The 21,016-nt window shown below is 36.8% G+C and overlaps 1 protein-coding gene across 1 annotated transcript in view; it reads left to right on the top strand.

Annotated features, from left to right (window-relative positions):
- The first annotated feature begins 10,207 nt into the window (after positions 1-10,207).
- The window catches only part of MUC2 (mucin 2, oligomeric mucus/gel-forming), a 61,218-nt gene continuing 50,409 nt past the window's right edge, over positions 10,208-21,016 (top strand). The window contains exons 1-13 of the mRNA XM_033062779.1: positions 10,208-10,277; positions 11,877-12,141; positions 14,562-14,676; positions 14,843-14,933; positions 15,318-15,427; positions 15,637-15,853; positions 16,291-16,416; positions 17,067-17,184; positions 17,513-17,651; positions 18,155-18,265; positions 19,262-19,331; positions 19,758-19,895; positions 20,402-20,566. Of these exons, the coding sequence (XP_032918670.1) occupies positions 10,208-10,277; positions 11,877-12,141; positions 14,562-14,676; positions 14,843-14,933; positions 15,318-15,427; positions 15,637-15,853; positions 16,291-16,416; positions 17,067-17,184; positions 17,513-17,651; positions 18,155-18,265; positions 19,262-19,331; positions 19,758-19,895; positions 20,402-20,566 (1,735 nt within the window). The remainder of the gene's footprint in view (positions 10,278-11,876; positions 12,142-14,561; positions 14,677-14,842; positions 14,934-15,317; positions 15,428-15,636; positions 15,854-16,290; positions 16,417-17,066; positions 17,185-17,512; positions 17,652-18,154; positions 18,266-19,261; positions 19,332-19,757; positions 19,896-20,401; positions 20,567-21,016) is intronic.

A 21,016-nucleotide genomic window follows, 5' to 3' on the forward strand; every position in this document is an offset into this window, starting at 1 on the left:
AGCTGGGGGAAGAAGAAGAAGAAAGGGAGGGACACATTTAAAGTGCAGGCATTTTGTCTTGCCAAGTATCCATTGCATGTAATGTAGTCCTGCTTTCCTGTTGGTTCATGGCATTTTACAGTACTGAAATTTTTTTTTTATAGCTTTTGTTTTGTTTCTGTTCTTTTGCAAATTTTACTCATGGTAGTTAGTGGTCTTTGTATTGACACAGTTCCACACAGGAAGTAGTTTTTTTGAAGTGCATTTGAGTACTACATGATTTAATAATAAATGAGAATATGAATGGTTGCAATGAAAGATATGAAGTGCTTTTTTTCTTTTTTTAATCCAAATGACAGTATTTAGGCAATTCTTGTTCTAACATACAAGTCTTAGATTGAATGCAAATATCTGACATGGATTGTATAGAATTAGAAACTGAATTCTTCTATTATTTTAATTTTAACTATGTATTCTTGTCACTATTTTGCCCTCTTCCAGCTAATCAAACTAGAAAGCTTTTTCTTAAGTCTCGTGTAGACTGTGCATGGACTTACCCAGCTCATGCTCATGACTCAGTAGCATGGACTAATCTTCTATTCACATCAGACTTCTTTTATATTTTTTACATTTACTTTGTGAAATGGGAGTTGCCAGATTGTATGGGAGTTTCTCAGTAAACAAAGAGGATACACCTCCTTAGTCAATTAGAGAATTTATTATGAAGGTAAATGCCATAAGTTAAGCATCAATCACTTCCAAGTTCATCCCAGGTATGCTTTGTTTGCTGACCTACTTTAATATTATTTATATAATAGGAGTCAAGATAATACACAGGATTATATAAATACTGTTTAGCTTTGTAAAACCAAATTCTCTTAGTTCAAAATTGCTGAATTATTCCCTGCACCTTTCATGAAAATGTTGTCTAGTCATCCCAATGTAGGATGAAGTGAGTTGCTCTTTTCAAGCACACTGTCCCCTCAGTTAAAAATTACTTTTTTTTGGTGCTTGCAGTTTATTTTGGCTCAGTTCCATATACTAGCTTACATGAGAGAGACCTAATAAGTCCAGGGTCATGACATGAAAATGGCATTTTCAACCAAAGAGGGAGTTTTTTCTAGGACTGCTATGAAGTAGCTCCTATCAAAAGCTCAGATAATCCATGTTTTTAAATCTTTATTTCCACTCATATCCTGTGTGTTTAACATAGGTTTGTTTATAATAAATACTGTCACTTGTATAAATAGTAGCAAAATAAAATCTAGTACGACATCACTCAATTCAGGAGTATTTTTTGCTTTGATTTGGATGACTCAATCTGAAACATTCCTGTGATGACAAAAAAAAAAATCGCAAATTTAGGAAATTAAATGAAAGAGCTGAAAAGCAGGCTTTTCTTTGACATGTCTCTATCACCGTAAATTTCTTTCTAAGAAGGGGAAAAGTCCACTCCCAAATGCATGTAGCCCTAATAGAAAACATCCGTTTTTCAGGTGAAGCCTAGAAGTATGATTTACTTTTTATTTTATTATAATACTCTTCTTCAAGAGTTCATGTGCCTGTCTCAGTCTTTCAATTTCTGTAATATCCTAAGTTATGGTGAATGTGTTGTGATAAATGTATATTAAAGTTTGACTATTGTTTAATAATTTTTGTTGTTTTAAGTACATTTTCTGAATGATGGGTGATTTACAGAAGAATGTTCCCCTCTTGTCAGAGTGCTTGGATTTAATACCTTCGGAGTAAATGCCTAATTACATTGTTTGTTTACTGACAAGCATGTTCAGTCTGGCCTAAAATACCAGAAGAAGATGTTTTGTTAATCATATGGCCCTTTGAGATTATGAAGAGATGTTTCTGTAATAATTTATGTAAAGATGTGTGGTACATGGTAAGATTTTGGTACCAGAGGAGCTGCACAGGGGCCTCTGTAGGAAGAGACATGGATAACCCTGTGCTGGACACAAATGCTGCCAGCTGGCTCCAGACCCAGCACAGCACACAGCTGAGCCCGTCAGCCACACTGGTGGCTTGGAAATATATTTATATGTTTGGAAATATATTTAGGAAATGTTGGAAATATATTTAAGAAAGGCTAAAATGCTGTGTAGCAGTTAGAAAGAGGAGGGAGAAATGTTCTGTTGAGGGAAGGGAATGAGAGAGCTGCTGGCTGAGGGTTTGCAGTCAACCAAGATGAACCCATCACAGCTGGAAAAGAAAGATTCTTTGTGTCTAACTACAGATTTGCCAGACTTAGTGCAATACTTAGTGCAACATTGGTGAAACACTGTTCTGAACTGGAAACTTTACTCTAGTCTCTGTCTTGGGAAAGTACAGATAAGATATTATCACTTATCTCATGGACTTGCTTTTGATTTAACATTTTTATTAAGCTATTTGCCTTCAGCAAACATCTCTTACAGAGTTCTTATGACATACTTTTCCTCTATAATGTTTCTAACCTACGTAAGCATTGCCAGAAAAATAACTGTTCTTCAGAGTGGTCAGAGAAAGGGGATTGTACTCTGTCATCCATGTTCTTCATGCTAATTCACAGGAACATGTTCGTGTTCAGCTAGGTCTTACTTTCCAGGTCAAGATAAGAATTCAACTTTATTTTTTGATAATCTTTTTCTTTCCATAATTTGAGAAACCTCTTTAAAGGTAGATAACCTTAAAAAAAGAAGTGGGCTTATATCCATACCAAAGTTTCTATTCCCATGAGGTATATCAAATGTTTGTATTAAATGTGGTCTCATCTCTCCTCCCTTTTCTCATCAGTGATTCCCTCTAATTTCTGCATTGTAGAGTCATGCTAATTCCTGCTTACCTTGTCTTTGGAGAAGTGAAAAAAGAAAGTATTCTGTGCAAAACTGAAGTGCTTCAAAATTAGGAGAGAACCTTAGAGCCCAGTGATTCAGGCATTAAAATAGATTTGACCAGTTATAAGGAACCTACAACAAACATCTGCTCCAACTATATTCTCACAGTAAATTATAGAATCATAGAACAGTTTGGGTAGGAAGGGACCTTAGAGATCATTTGCTTACGACCCTCTTACCATGGGCAGAGAAAACTCCCACTAGACCAGGTTGCTCATTTAAACTGGCTTTGAACATGTACAGAGATGGGGTATCAACAGCTTATCTGGGCAGCCTGCCCCAGTTTCTCACCCAGTTTCTCACACTCCTTAAAGTAAGGAATTTCTTTCTAACATCGAATCTAAATCTACTCTCCTTCAGCTTAAAGTCATTCCCTTTTGTCCTATCACTATATACCCTTGTAAAAAGTCACCCTCCAGCTTTATTGGAAGGTGCTTTAAGGTCTCTCCAGAGTTTTCTCCCAACTGCGTTTTTCTTTTTCTTTTTCTTTTTTTTCTTTTTCTTTTTTTTTTTTTTTTTTTTAAGATTTTGCTTTTGCCTGGTACAGGCATCTCCTTGTTCAGAGTGCTGGATGTGTTATACATATTGGGACAGGACTTTTTTAGAGGTGCATGTATCAAAACTCTTGAGATATTCTGATGCTCTGGGTAACACTTATTTTGAACATTAATTATCCACAATTTGAAGTCATAATCAGATTTTTTATTCCAAACGTTTTTTATCCATCCCTTACAAAATTTGGTATGTAGGTAGCCCCAGTAGATGTAGTAGACTGAATGGCATGGACTGTCAGTGTTACTACTGGTATTTTATAGTACAGATGATTGACTTCTGAGAATTGACATTTGATTTGAAAAAGCAGCAGCTGAAGAGGAGAAGGATGAAGGAATGCTCAAAAGTATTTTTTAGTTTTGCTTTCCTTTTCTCCCCTTTCAAAAGACACCTTGAGAGTAATCTGATTCAAATTATGAAAGTGCCTGGAAAATAAACAAATCGTGCAAAATATCATGGAAGTGTATAAAGGAAATTTTTTCTCAAGTTGTCTAATTCATCTGTTCACAAAGTATTCTAGATACATTTTTATATTCACAATGCTGCTCTGATAAAGTGCTGTATTGACAATATTGTCTTTTTGATGACTCAAGTGTTAGTTATAAAGTCATGTTGTTAGGAAATGTGCATGGCAGCTGGAAGACTTGGGTACAAGTCAGACGTATTCTCCCGTTTGACGCAGTTAATCCCTGTCCTACAATACAGAAGGCACTATTAACTACGTAACTGCTGCCTTACATAACAGAAAAAAGTTAAACTTTACCATAACTGTGGCAAGTTTGCTATTCTTTTGCAAGCACAGCAAATTATACCAGCAGAATTGTAGTATTCGGTGGTAAGAAGAGGAAGACTAAAGATTCTTAGCAATTCTTACTTCAAATAAGCTCAACGGTTCATAACATCCTGTGGAACCATCACCATATCTTTATCACTACTCAGAATATTGTTTATCTCAGCTACTTGATATTAAATCTTATTAAAGCTTATAAAAATCTGTCACTTCAGTAAAGCTTTTGGCTGTGGGCCATAAACTAAGCCATTTTGTTAAGAGATGGGGAGAAATGGGAAAAGTCTAATCCATCAGCCAAGTAACTAGGCTGGCCATACTTAAAAATAAAAGAATATACTATGTTGAGCAGTAGTATTTGAAGTGTCTTTCATAAATTCTTGTTTTGAAATCTAAAAAATAACTCAAAGCAAGTGTTGACTTGGAGGCAATATTGATATGCTGCTGCAAAAAGGACAGTGAAGGTTTGCTCTCCAATTCTTTGTGGCAGTGAGTCTGATTTCCCATATAAAACTATATAGTAAATGCAAATTTACTTCGGTTCCGCCTTCAGTGTCAATAGGAATTTTGAGACAAGGAGGTGGTAGAAAATACTAGTAGAGGAAATGTGCAATTAAAACAAGTATACTCATTTAGTTTTTTGTTCAAATTCTCTCTAACGTCTCCTTGATATGTGAGCTCCATTGAGAGAGCACAAGTTTAGGTACTCAAGTTTTGTCTCGAATATTTTCTAGCATCTAAGTGAACTGCATTTTCAGAAAAAATCCTCTCCAGAGGACAGAGTTAAAAAACCCCACATTTTGCCAATATTTTTTTCTCCCACTTTTTCCTGCAGAGAAAAGATTTGAAAAATCCCTCTCCCTTGGCAAAATTACCAGTGTGGTATGTGTATTACCAGGGTAAGGTATGTGAAGTGTAATTCCCTTGATGCCCTTCCTATGCCATCTCTTCTTAGCTTGGTCCATTTCCCTGTAGTAAATCCAACAGATGCTTGAGCAAAGGAGAACTGGTCTAAAATTATTTAAAATCATCTAATATTTTTCCTTGTGTATTGATGTAGAAGCTGCTGTGAGGAGTCTTTTTGCAGACTAAAATTTCCTACATCCCTTCCTAATCTTCAGTAATTGTGTGTCACATGTTTATCCCCACTTGTACCCAACTGGAAGAGAAGGAAATGTTTTGCAACTTTAGTCTCATAAGATGAGCTACTGACTTCCAAAGAAGGAAGTACTGTGGGTAGAAAATGGATACTGTTCTTAAAATTTCTATGCCAAACCACTTAAGGAAGGGCATGTGAGAACATTATATTGCAGCCATTATCAGCAGATACCTTACAATATTGTATTTGTTGGGATGAAAATAAAGCCCATAACCAAAGGCTGCTCAAGGTTACAGTGAAGAAAATTATTCTATATCAGTTTTACATCCATCTAAATGTTGGCTCCTTTTGTGTTGATAATTTTGGATTAATCTGTTGACAACGTTCTTGTCAAAATTAAATTCACCTCCATTACTTCGATGTCATTGCTTTAACACTTTCATGCACTGTTCAGCCTTCTGCTGCTTGTCTCTGTTGCTTAAGGTTTTGTCAAGATGTGCTATAGAGGGCTTAAGTGCCTCAGTCAAGGAAATACATCTCTGAATTAATAATTTGACTAGATTTTACCTGAGCTATTTTAGAATGGCTACCAAGGGAGTTCCAACAACCCAGTTGAGACAATCTCTGTGCTTGAAACAAAATGAGTGATGTGTGTATTGTGCAGTTGTATGGTCGTGTGTAAGGCTGTGTGTGCTCTGGTGAAATTCTGGCAGGTGGAAGAGTAGCAGAACAAAATAATTTGACCACATTTGCAGAACAACATTACCAATAGAACATTGTTGCTTGGTTTGGCAGACTGTGATCAAGTCAGGACTACAAAAGGAAATATGGAAAAGACCTCAGTCACCAAGTGTAATTGCACTTTTTGAGGTATTTGTACAGTTGTCATCCTGTGATTGCTGTGGCAACACTGAGATTAGATTTCCTCTTGATACGTTAACTAATAGAAACAGACCCCACATTCTTGAAAAGCTGTTTATTCTTCCTAAAACAATAAACCCAGTCAAGTCTCAGCTGAATTATATCTTAAAGTCATATAAATTATATATATAGGCCCTTTTTTTTGCAGTGTGATTCAGAATGAAGATAATCCTCCATGTAGATTCTCTTTTTAACAACAAGTGTATTGCAAAATAAATTTACCCTGTGACTAAATGAACATTAAAGGTTAGCTGTGCTGATGGAATGACTGGAAATAGTCTCATAAAACTTTAAGGGTAGGGAAACAATGCATTGACATAACCATGACTCAAAACACATCTTTTATCTCTTCTTCTGTATCTGCTGCTATAACAAACACACTTGCCATGCAACCAACTTACCTTTTTTATGCTTTGGATTTTAGCAGTGATTTTTGTAGCACTGCTGTTGCGGCTCCTATGTCAGACGTATAGTGAAAGCTTTGGGAAGTTGTGTTGCTACTCATGGGCTTCAGGAACTTTTAAAAAACCATCTCTGTTAATACTCAACTGTGGAACCTAAATATGATAATCCTTCTTCATGTCACTAATTCTGCTGCCTTTTGCATAGCAACAGCATGCAGGATTATCAGTAATATATTTGGTAATAAAAGAACCTGAACACCTGACATTGGAAAGAAGGTGATTTCTGATGAAGATGACTAGAGGCAGGAATGAAAAAGTTCCACAAAAGTGTCAACGCAGGTATAGATAACTTGTGTAAGCTTAGGGCAAAGATGATAATGGTAAAGTGGAATTAACTTTGTTGCAAAATGATTGGTTACTTCAGGATGTCAAACAATTTATGGCAAATAAATTAATGCATAGATACAGATGTTATCTGCACATTATCAGTAAGGTTCTTCTGGATTAAAATGTATAGTCCAAAAACCTTTGGGGTACTAAGCAAGAAAAAAGCCAGGCTATGATGTCTATCTCAAAGACTGACACATAAACCAGATGGTAGACAGAATCATTACCCTTCTGACAATAAGGAAACAGACACAGTATAGTTCAGGACACCTAATGCTAGCAAAAGTACAAATACCTAAGAATTTTGGAGATTTCTCTTCAGATCATCACAGTCATGTGATGTAAGCTCAAGTGTTAATTCTGCAAGAGTGGTCCCAGTGCTTAAAGACGTGTTGATGTTCCATATTCTCCAGTCACAGCAAGCCACATGTATGTGAGAAGGGACAATGGGAAGTTGTTCTCTGAGAAGCAAAGACTAAGGAAGGAAAATAGTCCTGTGTAACTTCGTAACTCAAGAAGAATCATGCTTCCTGTACAGACAGGACAAAACTGGAACAGAGTAACTCAGTCTCTAAAATTTAGAGCTGCTTAACTAAAAATGTCTCTTCTCCTACACAGAATGTATTAAAATTATTAAAATACCAGCATACTGAGGGATGGTGCAACTGTAGTTGAAGAATTATTACCTTTTTGTCCCAAGAAATGAATGAGTCTCATTCAATCAGGATCTAGAAGCTTTGGGGCAAAAAAACCTGAATGAAAAATATGCAAGCTTCCAACTTACACCTGCCAGCGTACATATCCAGTTTAATCTACATAGGGGTCAGGTTTGCTGTTTACATGGAGTTGTTGCAGTTTGCAAAGAAGGAATTAAGTAATGTAAACCCTTTTTCTTCTGAGGTGATAGTTGTAGCCAGGAGACTACCTAGAAAAACACAGGGAGGAAAATAAAAGCTCAAAGCACAGTCCTTTGGGAATCTCCTAAGTACAGTAATTTCACGATTATAAGCCGCACCATTTTGACTAAAATTTTGATCCGAACCTGAAGAACGGCTTATTATCAGGTGTGGCCAATATATTGATGAGGTTCAGAAATTTACTAACCCGGAAGTGCGAGCCCGCACGGCCCCGAGCCGATCCGAGCCCACATGGTCCCTGCAGGGGAAAAGCGGGGCCGATCCAAGCCTGCACGGCCCTGAGCCAAGTCAGTAAACTCCGTGATCCCGCAATTCTGTTACTAACTGGCAACTTCGTGAAAGTTGCACGTGGATCCTCGCTGCGAACAAAAGTGTGGCTTACAATCTGGTGAGGCTTATATATGGAGGAAAAACGAAACGTTGCCGACACCCCGGAAGTGCGGCTTATAATCAGGTGTGGCTTGTAATCGTGAAATTACTGTATTTTCAGAAAACACTTCCGAACTAAGAGTTTTGGTGGTATAAAAGACAGAAAATGCCAAGTTGGGAGATGTCTCTGACATATCATAAGAAATTTAGTCTGTAACCGCTGAGGAAAGGTATCTGTAGACGGTGTTTTTTCTTTGTTTTATGAATAGTTGGTTCCAACTGGTTATTGCTGGATTTATTTTTATTTTCCAAGAAGGAAAATAAAGTTATATTCTTCCAGTGACAGGTTCATGAGAGACAAAAGGGCTGCTACTTAATTTCAGTCAGGATTGTTGAGTGATACACTGTGTAAGGGTAAGAGAAGTGCAAATTTGTATTCTCAAGTAGAGAAAGGAGAAAATCTAAAACCTTTTGAGATGTTCAGATAGAGTCTAGGCTGTAGCTGAGATAAAATTAGTAAATAAAAAAAAGCAGCTAAAGAATATGCTTTTATAATAAGAGGATATTTCTAATTGACTAGAGCAGTTAAAAGGTCTAAGTAAAAAGTTTTCTTGATATTTTGAAAAATATAAAAATTCTACTTGTAATATGACCAATGAAAGTAAGAAATACTTTAAACAATCAAGAGGATTACAGATTTCTGGTCACTGCATTGAAAATGTTTTGATGTGGAAATACAGAGGCTGGCCTGGGAACTTTAAGAGGTAAAACCCTGTTAGTGGTATGAAGCAGATGTGAAAGAAGTGTGTTCTACCTCAAGGAACCTGTGTTTTATCTTCAGAAGAGACTTGCAGAAAGACCTTCTTAAAGTAACTTTTCAGCACAAAATAATGTGCATGTGGAAATTTTGTGTTTCTGAAGCAGCATTCTGAACTTGCTCCTGATTCCGTTTTCTGCTTTCTGTCTTTCCCAAGGAGCCTCCCAGTCTTTCTCGGCACAAAGCAAAGCTGACCTTATAGCTTTTATAGGATCTGATGTGGGACAGCAGAGTGTAAATTCATCATTTATGTACAAAGTAAACCAGAATGAGCAAGAATGTTTAGGGGGATTAAGGACAGTAATGTTTTTTTGTTTTCCCTCCTTTTTTTACTTTTTCTCTAAAGCTTGATATTATATGAGAATCTCTACAACTTTGATGGACATTCTGTTGGAAAGAGCACCTCTTTTACTGTAAAATCCTTGAACTTACTGTTTCATCTAGTCTCAATTATGTTTTGGGCAAAATGTGCAGTATGGACAGTATTTTGGTTTAGATATTCCCAATAGTTTAAAAATTAAAGAAATCCAATAATTGCCTGCAAAATAATTTTATAACACATGATGTGCCATTTTATTTGTAAAAGTTACTGTTAATTACAAAGAGCTTCACAAACATCCCTTAATTTTTACAGAAGTCGTTCTATGTAATGATGAAAAATGAAAAACTCTTTGATTTTGAAACCTTTATTTTAGGATCTCACCTTAACATTTCTTAAGGGGATTTCTTTGTTCAGCCATCCCAAAATTCATTATTTGTTATGGGAGTTGCTGAAGGTTAAACTTGGCGTGAGCATTTGAAGGATTTAAAAGCACGGCATCCTGTAGATGAAATAGAGCAATAAAAAATTACATGATTGCTGAATCAATATTCTATCGTTTCCTGTATGCTGAATTCCTTCATTTATGAAGGAAAAAAAAAGATTATCTGTTTACTGCTTATCTTCTGCAAATATCACACCTGTTTTTTCACCCCTCCTCTTGCCTCCTCCCTTTGAATCTCCTCCCCTGTGATACAATCAATTGCCTCAGTGAGTATTATAAAAATCCGAAGTTTCCAGTGGATCTGCCATTCACCCAGCTTAGCCACCATGGGGCTAAGAGCGGCCAGCCTCTTCCTCCTCTGGCTGGCTCTTTCCTCTGCTTATGAAATAAAAAAGGGTAAGCTCTAGAGATGAAATGGTAGCAGGCTGCCTTCTGGAAAAGAGGGAGAGAGAAAAAATATCACTGCGGAGCTAGAATGAGGCAGTTCATTTAAATAATTCTCTAGAGTTTTAGGATGCCTTAAATTGGTTAAACTTTCAAATATTGAGGCTGCATTGCTAGGACAAAATTGGTAGATACTACTTTCTTTGGAGAAATTAGTGCCTATATCTACTGCATTGGTGTCTAGTTTGATGTGCTTGAAAAATATTTTCAATGTTGCTTTTCTTTCCATGCATTGAGTCTTTGCTAGGTATGGCAATGACTGGGCAGAAAGGAACTGTAGGACTTTGAGAGGTTCATTGTTAAAGCAACGAAGGAAGTGGATGATGGTATCTTCTATTGCTTTGGAACAACATAAATTGTTATTTAAAAACGAACATAATAACACTGAAAAAAGCTAATTTTGTCATTTAGGACATTTTCAACCCTTTTTCTCTAACTTACTGTATTTGCTATCAAATTTGAAGTGATGGAATGGAGCACTCGTAGTGAAAACTGCTTTTTAGAGGAATAGGTGATGAATTATATCCAGTGATCAGGTTTGAGCTGTTGAGCTTGGTCTGCTGTGTCCTGAATTCAGCAATGGGAGGAAAACTTTACCTTGCATTTGGTCTTCCAGCTGTGAGCTCTGGGAGGATCTCTGTGCAACCGTCCTTCTGGGGAGGGAAGGGTTCCAGCTTGGCTGGATGTACCTGGTATTACTGATACCAGCAAAGTACTGTAACCTAGAGGTTTTCTTAGCAGTTTTGCTTTCTCATGTTAAATGCTGCAAAGAAATCTTATGAAGATGAGAGATATGTCAAGATTCCTAAGGATGCTCAGCTTTTATGATTTGCCCCTAATCTACAGTATCTGGAGATTTATCAGATATTGTGTTTATTTGTATTATTTGTTGGCATAGATGGCAGGGAAAGGAACAAATCATCTTCATATTTTGCTATGGCAAAAAACTTATTTTTTCCCTCCTACCACAGCCTATTTTCTGGCCTGTCATCTGAAAAACTTCTGTCTTGCAGTAATCAAAATCACTACTGCTTTTAGGAAAAGAAATAATTCCCTGAAATCTCCTATTGTGCACAAACCCTTTCATAACCTTTAAACTATTTGCCTTCTAGAGTAGGTAGTACCTTCTTGGTTTCCTACCTGTTTTGTTTCTAGTACATGTTGCAGCAGGGAAGAAGATAGTTCTTGGAAAAATTTAATATTGATAAAAATAATGCTGTAATTCAGAATAAAATCATATGCTTGGCACAGAAGCCAAGTTAGTGGTCAGTATTAAGTCTCCCCAGCTCATGCAGATAAGTTCCTTCACCTCAGTGAGGATTATAGGATATACCCTGGTCTCAGAATTATTTATTAACATCTTATTCTCCTTTAGAGGTTTTCATATTTTCTGCTGACCTGGCAGATACTTGATCAGGCTTGAAATCTATGGAATCACCGTGCACATAATTGCAAGTGGTTCCTACTGTAAAATGGAATGCTTACTTTTATTCACACTAGATCATTTCTTGCACTTCTTTTCATCTCTATGTTCTTTTCATCACTTAACAGGAAGGACAAGAAACCATGGCCACTATGTCTGCAGCACCTGGGGAAACAACCACTTCAAAACTTTCGATGGAGACGTCTACCAATTCCCTGGCATTTGCGAGTATAATTTTGTTTCCGACTGCCGAGATGCTTACAAGGAATTCTCTGTCCACATCCAGCGTGCTCTCAACGATGATGGCCATCCTGAGATCCAGTATATCCTGATGAAAATCAAGGATATCGCGATCTACCTCAAACCAAACCTGGTTGTGGTGGATGGACACATGTAAGTTCTTTTGCTGTAACGGTGTTCAGAGAAATGTGCTGGGAAGAGAAAAGCAGGATTGATTCTTTACACAACTGCCTGTGTACCATTACAGAAACTGCTGCAAAGCATTTCCACAGACTAACAAACAAAAAAGCCTTTTGAAATTCAGCATTAAAACTGCTTTGGGGAGGGGCATTAATATTAATTGTAATTTCTACACTGGCATAAGGGATTATATAAATGCAAGTCAGAAATAGGTTTGAGTGAATTGTTCTTCCTGTTTTGCAGAAAGCAGTGCAACTCAGGAGCCAGATTTTTCACTGGCATAAAATTACATGGCTTCATTTGTTTAGTGGCATCATCTTGAGTTTACCTTAGCAGATGGTCTAGAAAATCCTTGAAAAGGAAATGCATTTCTCTGGGGTCTTTTCCTCTTATTTTCTGACAGAAGAGAGGTATTTTTTTCTGATCTTCATAAATAATTCTTTAAGATCTGATGGTCATTCCTCAAGGGAGTTTAACAGATACAACACAGGTCAAAATTTTCACTAAGTTATCCGTGGCAATATGTACTTTTTCAGACTAAGCAGTGTTATTTTTCTATTCCTATGATATGATTACACAAGAAACTCATCTGACACCATTATTGATGCTAAATAGTGTCTTAACCTAGTCTTTCCTATCATTAGGTTATCCTTGTTGTGTGTGCATTTATATTCTGAAACAAGTGAAGCAACTCATGAGTTAATTATTATGTCTTAGCATAATTGAAAAAGAAAGAGAGCTTTTAAATTGTCATTGGAGAACTTGGTTTTTCCCAGAATTCCGCTTTTGCTCTAGTTTGAAAGCCGCTGCAATGAAAATATGTTCAAAGATTGAAAGTAACATTCAGTTTTCCAAACATGATACTAGAATCCATTAAAAAAGGCCAGAAAGTTACAAAAAATGTATTCTTGCCTCAAATTGAAAAAGCTCTTTATTGTGTACTCTTAACAAGAACTCCATGAAAAAGAAGTTAGAAGTCCTTTTAAAACTGTTTCTCTTAAACTGAACTATTTTTCTCTTAGATAGACTTTATTGTCATGAAACAACAGATCCCTGCTGAACAGGTTTTAGCTTCTTGGAGAACTTTTGTTTTTGTAGAACCTAATTTTCCATATTGATCCTGAAATGATAAATGATCAATTGTCACTTAAAATAGCATTTCACAGTGCTGAAGTGAAAACTGTAAAGTAGGAAAGTGTATGGATTACCCTTCAGGTACCTGATCCACTGATTGACTGAATGTCCTACTATTAGAAAAAAAGATAAATATTTCATACTGTGATAGCTAAAAGCTGAAAAGTTGTCCAACATTTTATGTTCCCCCTCAAGAAACATAATGTCTCAAGACTTCATTGTTTATTGATGACCATGCAGTCAAAAGCAGAAATAATGATCTCTGAGTTTGCATCTAGATGTGTAAGTAATTTCGGCATGTTAAAAAATGCCTGAGGTAAATAGCTGTAAAAACCCCAGTGACAGAAATTCAGGAGATAAAGCTCTCCTAGTCAAGAGACTAGTTAAGAGATGTGCATACACATGCACGAATCCTGATGGATAGCAATTACATTGATAAATCTGTAGAAAATTAACCAGTTATTTTGACTGGATTCCAGTTTACATTACTTCTGTTTGAACAGACTCTGGTCCTCTAGATTTTATAGGATGAGACTGCCTGCCACAATCCTTTTATTGCTGAATGAAATTCAGTAGTTCAGGTTACTTGTAAGACAGACACAAATTGTTATCATGCAAAAATATCTGTGCTCAGACCTCTGCATAGCGACTTCTGTCACTGTTAATGAGCTCAGTCCTGTCCACTTAAAACTAAGCAACTAACTACTGAAAGAGCTACTGAATTCCTCTTAACATGCTCCTTTCTTCTCAAAATTTTTCTGCCAGTCCCTGTAACTGCCTGTGCATTATGAACTCTCTCTTAAGGAAACAGTTCCTTGCAATGGAGCTGTTAATTCTCTCTGAAATGGCTGTGAGATATTTTGGTAAAGAAATGTTGTAAATTAGGTAGCTCCTTTCATTGATGTAAATTATTAGTGAGTGTTTGAATATCCTCTGTTAATACCACAATGATGATGTTTTTTTCTTTGATTAATTTGAAGACATCTGACATTTTGTTTTTTCTTAAGTTAAAGAGCCCAAAGTGTTGGGTAGGCTTTTCCTCTGAAGTTGCTTTTAATTTTAAATGAGTTTTTGCAGTGAGTTATTGTCCCAAGTGTTAGAAAGAGACTTTGTGCTTCATTAAAGCAAGGTATCCTGTTCAGTTAGGATGAGGTAGTCAGACTAGTTCCTCTATTCCGTGGAGCATTTGGCTTATTACAGACATTCGTGTCAGCCCTTATGTTACCTAACTAATCCAAAGTCTGTGATTTTCTTCCTAGTGTGAAGACACCTTACTACTCCTCTGGCGTCTTCATTGAGACCACTGAAATTTACACCAAGATTTATGCCAAAGTAGGCATGGTTCTGATGTGGAATCAACAGGATGCCCTGATGGTATGTATGATCAAAATATTTTTAATTAGTGTTTCCTGTGTTTCTTGGGATATTTCTCTATCTCAGTAGGAAAACCAAAACAAAAAAAAAAAGGAGGAGAAAAAATTTTAAAAAAAGAAAAAAAAGATAATTATTTTATGTTTTTCCTTTTCTTTTCATTGTTTAGGTGGAGCTGGACAACAAATTTAATAACCATACCTGTGGTCTCTGTGGGGATTACAATGGAATTCAAATCTACAATGAGTTCATCAAAGGAGGTGTGTCATCCCACCATACTGACAGTTGTCACTGAAGATAGGCTGACAAGCCTTGTGCATAGAAACGTCACAGGAGAGCAAATTTCACTTGAGAGGTTTCTGTGATTGCCCCAGACTAAACATGAAGTTCCAGTGCTGCATTCCTGGTCTAAATTTATTCTATTCCAGATTAATCTTTTTGTTATTTACTAGCTTTCTTTTCCTGTATCCCCTTTACATTTTTAAGCGCAGTTAGGCATCATTCAGAGCAGGTACCTGTGTCTAACAGGCATATTTGATACCATAGTAACTGTTTCCCTTGATCAGCAGAGTTCCAGGAATCAGGTGCTCCTTGTTGTCAATTTTTGGGGCTCAGCGAGTTTTCTTTCTATTTTTTTCTCATAGATGCAAGCTACAACTCAATTACATTTGGGAACATGCAGAAGATTAGCAAACCCACTGCCAAATGTGAAGACCCAGACGAAACCCAGGCTCTTCCAAGCTGTAATGAGCATGTAAGTATTCCCTGTGAACTTTTACATGGGCATATGGAGACATCCTCATGTAGAAGGGAGTTAGTTGCAAGGAGCAACTATCCCTTCCAGGATAAATGGTTACTTTTTCCTAGCTGTTCAAAAGACAAGAAGTTTTTTTGCAAGATAAGAAATATCCAGAAACTCAGATGCTTGCATATCTCTTAAACATTATTCCTGTTCCTCTTCAGCGTGATGAGTGTCAGAAGCTGCTGACTTCCTCTGCATTTGCTGATTGTCGGCTACGTCTTAATTTGGAAATGTACATCCAAGCCTGCATGCAGGACAAGTGTGCCTGTAATGGGAAGACAGACTCCTTCTGCCTCTGCAGCACCATCTCTGAGTATTCCCGCCAGTGTTCACATGCAGGCGGCCGCCCGGGAGAATGGAGAACAGAGAGCTTTTGCCGTAAGCAGCGACACAAATTTTACAAAGATCCAAATGTTTCATGCATGTAGCACCATGAAATTTAAATTCATTACTTCTTCACAAAACCGTTGGCATGTATTATAAATTTCATACCAGTTGTGCTAAAAATATTATGTTCTCCCTGTTTTCTTCTTCTGTTACTTTTGTTATTAAGAAATATTTTTCAGCAAATTCTGTTCCCATTAAAAAAACCTGAGATTTGATGCTGCAGGAGATAGGAATAATTTGATGTCCATGAAACCAAAAGAAGTAAATATAAAAACCAGGAAAAGCAGTTCAGAGTTAGATGAACATGCTTTGCCATGTGGAGTCTGGCTTGAGACACCATTGACTTGAAGGGAATAGGTATATGATCTGTGGTTTCTCAGGAATGATGGACTTAGCACTCAACTCCTGGTGTCTTTTTACTCTTTCAGCCAAGAGTTGTCCTGCTACCATGGTCTATAGAGAAAGCAGCTCACCCTGCATGGATACTTGCTCACACTTGGACATCAGCAGCCTTTGTGAGGAGCACTACATGGATGGTTGTTTCTGCCCTGAAGGCAAGTGTTATTCTAGCAAGAGGAATTCATACTAGAATACTACATGTAGTCAAATTATATCTTAGAAACGAGTAGAACTACTCATTATTTTTCCCCCCTAGAGGAACATAACTGTAACATTTTCTATGGAGGTAATAATTGATTAATTAATCAATTATTTTATAGTTCCAACATATTAACAGAGTGACAGGTAATAAACCTGTTTTTTAATTCTCAACAAGTGGGCTTTTGATGCTATGCAGTAAATCATGCTTTTTAGGTTGAATAATTCTGAGACAATGGATGTAATTTGCCCAGAGAGTGGCAGTGAGGACAGTGAGTGAAATTCTCAGGCTTGCTGTCTTCTTCAAAAGAAGATTACAGTGATAGTCTTCACAGCCAAAAAGACTAAAAATCTAAACATGTGACATTCTGAGATTGCTCTTATATACTTATATTAACCTTTTAATATGTGTGTAGTTATATAATTGAACAAGGTGGATTTTCAAAGCTGCATAAAAGTGCTTTCTGTATGTCTTATATTACAAAGAATAGAGACAGTATTCTTCACAGTTTAGAGAAACTCAGCCTGTGCAGCAAATTAGAGTTTTTCCTCTGTGGAAATTGCTTATTTGAAAAAGAACTGGAATAGTTAATGTAATGTTTTATAGGAACTGTGTATGATGATATCAGTGAAAAAGGCTGCATCCCTGTTAGCCAGTGCTACTGCAAACTCGGTGGAAAGACGTATGCACCTGGAGAAAGCATTTCCAAAGAATGTGAAGAATGGTAAGAATCCTGGTTGTTGTGCACCTTTATTTGAATGACTGTAAGTAGATCTGCATTTTTCAAATTTCCACTTGGTCATAGTAAATGTCCTGAAGACACTCTGAATTTAATGTTTATGTTGCATGCCTATAGAACAACATTTCTGAAAAGTTTTCTTGATTTTATGGGATGTGGCAGAGGGAAAAATCTAAAAAAAAAGGTCAAAATGTTTTAAAATGTTTTAAAACAGGTGGGGATATTTTGCTGGTTGCCCAGTATACAGATACTTTCAGTGTTCTCATCTCCTCTAATAACTACAAGCATTTTTGTATTATTTGTCTGTTTATAGCACCTGTAATTCAGGCAGATGGACCTGCAAAGATCTAGACTGTCCAGGCACATGCTCAGTGGAAGGAGGTTCCCATATTTCCACCTTTGATGGGAAGAAATACACCTTCCATGGAGACTGCTACTATGTGTTGGCCAAGGTACTGTGTACTGTGGGGCTGTTCTCTTGTAGTAGGCTGATGTGTATCTGTTTGGAGTTATTGTTCTATACCACTTCCATAGAGTGAGGGAAGCAGAAATGCTGGAAGTTTTACTAGAAAATTCAGGATTTAGCTGTAATAGCCCTAAGGGGAAGCTGGGGACTTATTGCAATGGGTGATTAACTCAGTGAGATAGAAGACTGCCTATGCTGTCATTATCCAGTGGAGTCCTTTGTATATAAGAAATCAAAAAGTCTCAGGATTAGAAGTTCTTGACCACTTCTGTAATAGTTATTTCTGAGTGTGAAAGTTGGGTAGGGAAAAGAGGTAGGCAGCTGTTTCATTCATCCCTAAAATATCTGGTGTCCATTCTTCTAGAGAACGGGGAAAATCTTGTCGAGCTAGGAAGGTTACTGTAACTGATAAATTTAGTCTTTGTTGTGGAAATCATCTCATGAGATTTTTTACTTGACTAATGGACATTTCTTTTGCTGTGATTGTAGGGTACTGCAAATGAGAGTTATACTCTCCTGGCAGAGCTGGTTCCCTGTGGCTCCACAGACAAACAGACCTGCTTGAAGACTGTTGTGCTGTTAGCGGATAACAAAAAGAATGTAAGTGATATTCTGTGAATTTTGCTAGATATGTTGAAAACTAGCATATTTCCGTTAATGTGGGTAAATACCTTTTTCTTCAGGACTCATTATTGTGGATAGATAAGGAACCTCAGACAGGCTGACAAACTGCTCAGATTTCTGCCTTGAGAATTCAAAATAAACCTAAATTTTAGAAAATATAAGACTCAAAACAACTGACATTTCCCCCTCTTCTTTACTCTGCTCTGTGCAATATGATTATTCTCACAGGATTCCAGGTGTCTGGAATCAGGAGTACCATTTTTCTCCCCCTCACAGAATTTTTCTTAATTCAGATATAATTTTATATGTCTAATTGAGCTTTTTCAGAAGAAAGTCTGTGTTTGGGGGTACAATCCAACCTTCTCAAATATTCACTTTAGTATTCTCTTTGTTTATGAGAATATATAGACTATCTCTATATATAATTTACATACATATACACATGGTTTTCCTCACATATTTTTGGACTTCCATGCCCTTGCCAGCATTACTAGAACATAAGAAAACCAGATAAAAACACAATAATTTTATGTTTCTATAGGTACAGAGCAACATTTTTTGAGGAAGTTTAATAAACGGCTTTCTTACCATGTCAGAATCATATTAACCATCTGACAGAAGCTGTAGCACATGCTTCAATAAGGAGTAAGAACTTGCTACAGATTCTGAAGACATAATATTTTCTTCTACTTGTTGAAACCAAAGTGCTCAATATAAATGAGTTTTTCATTTCATTATTGGTATGAATTTTTGTAGGCAGATGTAAGAGAACACTGAATAGCAAGATAAAACCTTACGCATATCCTATAGGGCTCCTGCCATGCTCAATTTTCAGACAGATTTTTCCTTTGAAAAATTTGGAGTTCTAGACAGAGCCTAAATGTGTAAAATGTCCTTCCTCTTAATCTCCTTTGTGTTAATTCATTTTCCTCAGTCCCTGGAAGCTCATTGATTCCATTTGCCATTACACAGGTGGTGGTTTTCAGATCAGATGGCAGCGTGCTCCTGAATGACATGACAGTGAATGTGCCTCATGTGTCAGGTAAGGGACATAGCTTTGTATGTTAAGTGTCACACACCTGATTTCTCTTATAGAGGTGTATTTTTATTGAGACAAAAGTGGAAGAGAGGTATTTAGCATTTTCCAAACCTGGCCACGTGGTGTGGGCGTGCCCATCTGGTTCTGATCCCAGAGACCAGTCCTTGTAAGTAATCAACTTGTTAAGTTTGTGAGGACCAGCATCATATCTAGTTGGCCAGTGATTTTTAAAGGAAAAAAAAATTAATTTGATCCTGGTCTCAGAGATTTATTGCTGGTGATACACAAGAATCTATGTCTATAGATTATATATAATAATTTATATAATAATATAATAATTATATATATATATATATATAAAGAGGAAGTGTTTCTTTTGCCAGCCTGTGTGTGTCTGTTTACTAAAACAGTTCATGTTTTGTTTTTCAGCCAGCTTCTCAGTATTCAAGCCATCTTCCAACTTCTTTGTTGTACAAACTTCTTTTGGGCTTCAGATGCAGATCCAGCTGTCCCGAGTCATGCAGCTGTTTGTGACTGTAGATCAATCAGTTAAAGGAAAACTTCAAGGCAAGTGTCTACACAAGTGGGAAGCAAAGCCATGCTGTTTCACAGCTGAATAGTCATGTATTCTATATATGAGGGATAACTCATGCTACTTGGGGAGAAAACAGAAAGAAAATAGACTCAAGCAAACTAGAAATGTGTTTTTATTTTTTGATATTGAAATGACCTATCACTGGTGCCAGTACGTAGGTGTTTCTTAGAATATTTTTAACTATCCACAAAACCAAGTTTTTGGTGTATTTTGTGGTTTCAGTATCATCAGAAGGCATAAAAAAATATGGGTTAGGATAGTAATCTCTTGAAGCACAGATATCTTCATGATTACTGTTTTAGGAGACATTGAAGATTTAAAGCAGGGCTTCTAAAACTTCAGTATTTATAGTATGCATTAAATTGATATGGAATAATCAACTGTTTCTAGTGTTTGTGATCAGTTGTCCCTTTCCTTTGACCTTTCTATATGAGAATAAGTAATGCTTATGTGAAATTTTTACTTTGTTCTCAAATAGGTCTTTGTGGAAACTTCAATGGAATGGAAGGTGATGACTTTAAAGCAGCCAGCGGGCTGATTGAGGCTACAGGATCTGCCTTTGCTAACACGTGGAAAGCTCAGTCCACCTGCAGAGACCAGGCAGAAAAGCTGGAAGACCCCTGCAGTCTCAGCATTGAAAGTGGTAAGCACATTAATAAGTTAAATGGTTGGCTTCTGCCCGGATGAGCAGTGCCTGCTGTGCTTTACTGCAGCAGGCATATAAGAGTTGTAGTGGGGCATTGAAGACTTTTTACGGGACTGTAAAATTAATAATTAGTATCTGCAATTATGTTTGCATACAAGCACTTCATCAACATGAAGTGAAAATTTAAGGGGTGATTGTAAAAGAATCCTAAGGTGGAAGAATGGAAAAAAAGTCATTAATTTTTATTATCTGCAAAGACAGCTTGTATCTCCTATCATTATCTATCCTTGCATTTAACTTAGCTTTATGGTTCCCAAATGGAAGGAGCTGTCACTATTTCTGTGCACAAGTTGCAAAAGTACAGTGCAATTTTTGATTTTATGATTGCATGACTCTGAATCGAGGATTAGAAATACATGTATGGTGATTGCATATAGTTTTTCCACT

Source organism: Catharus ustulatus, chromosome 6 (assembly GCF_009819885.2).
Source record: "Catharus ustulatus isolate bCatUst1 chromosome 6, bCatUst1.pri.v2, whole genome shotgun sequence".
NCBI lineage: Eukaryota > Metazoa > Chordata > Aves > Passeriformes > Turdidae > Catharus > Catharus ustulatus.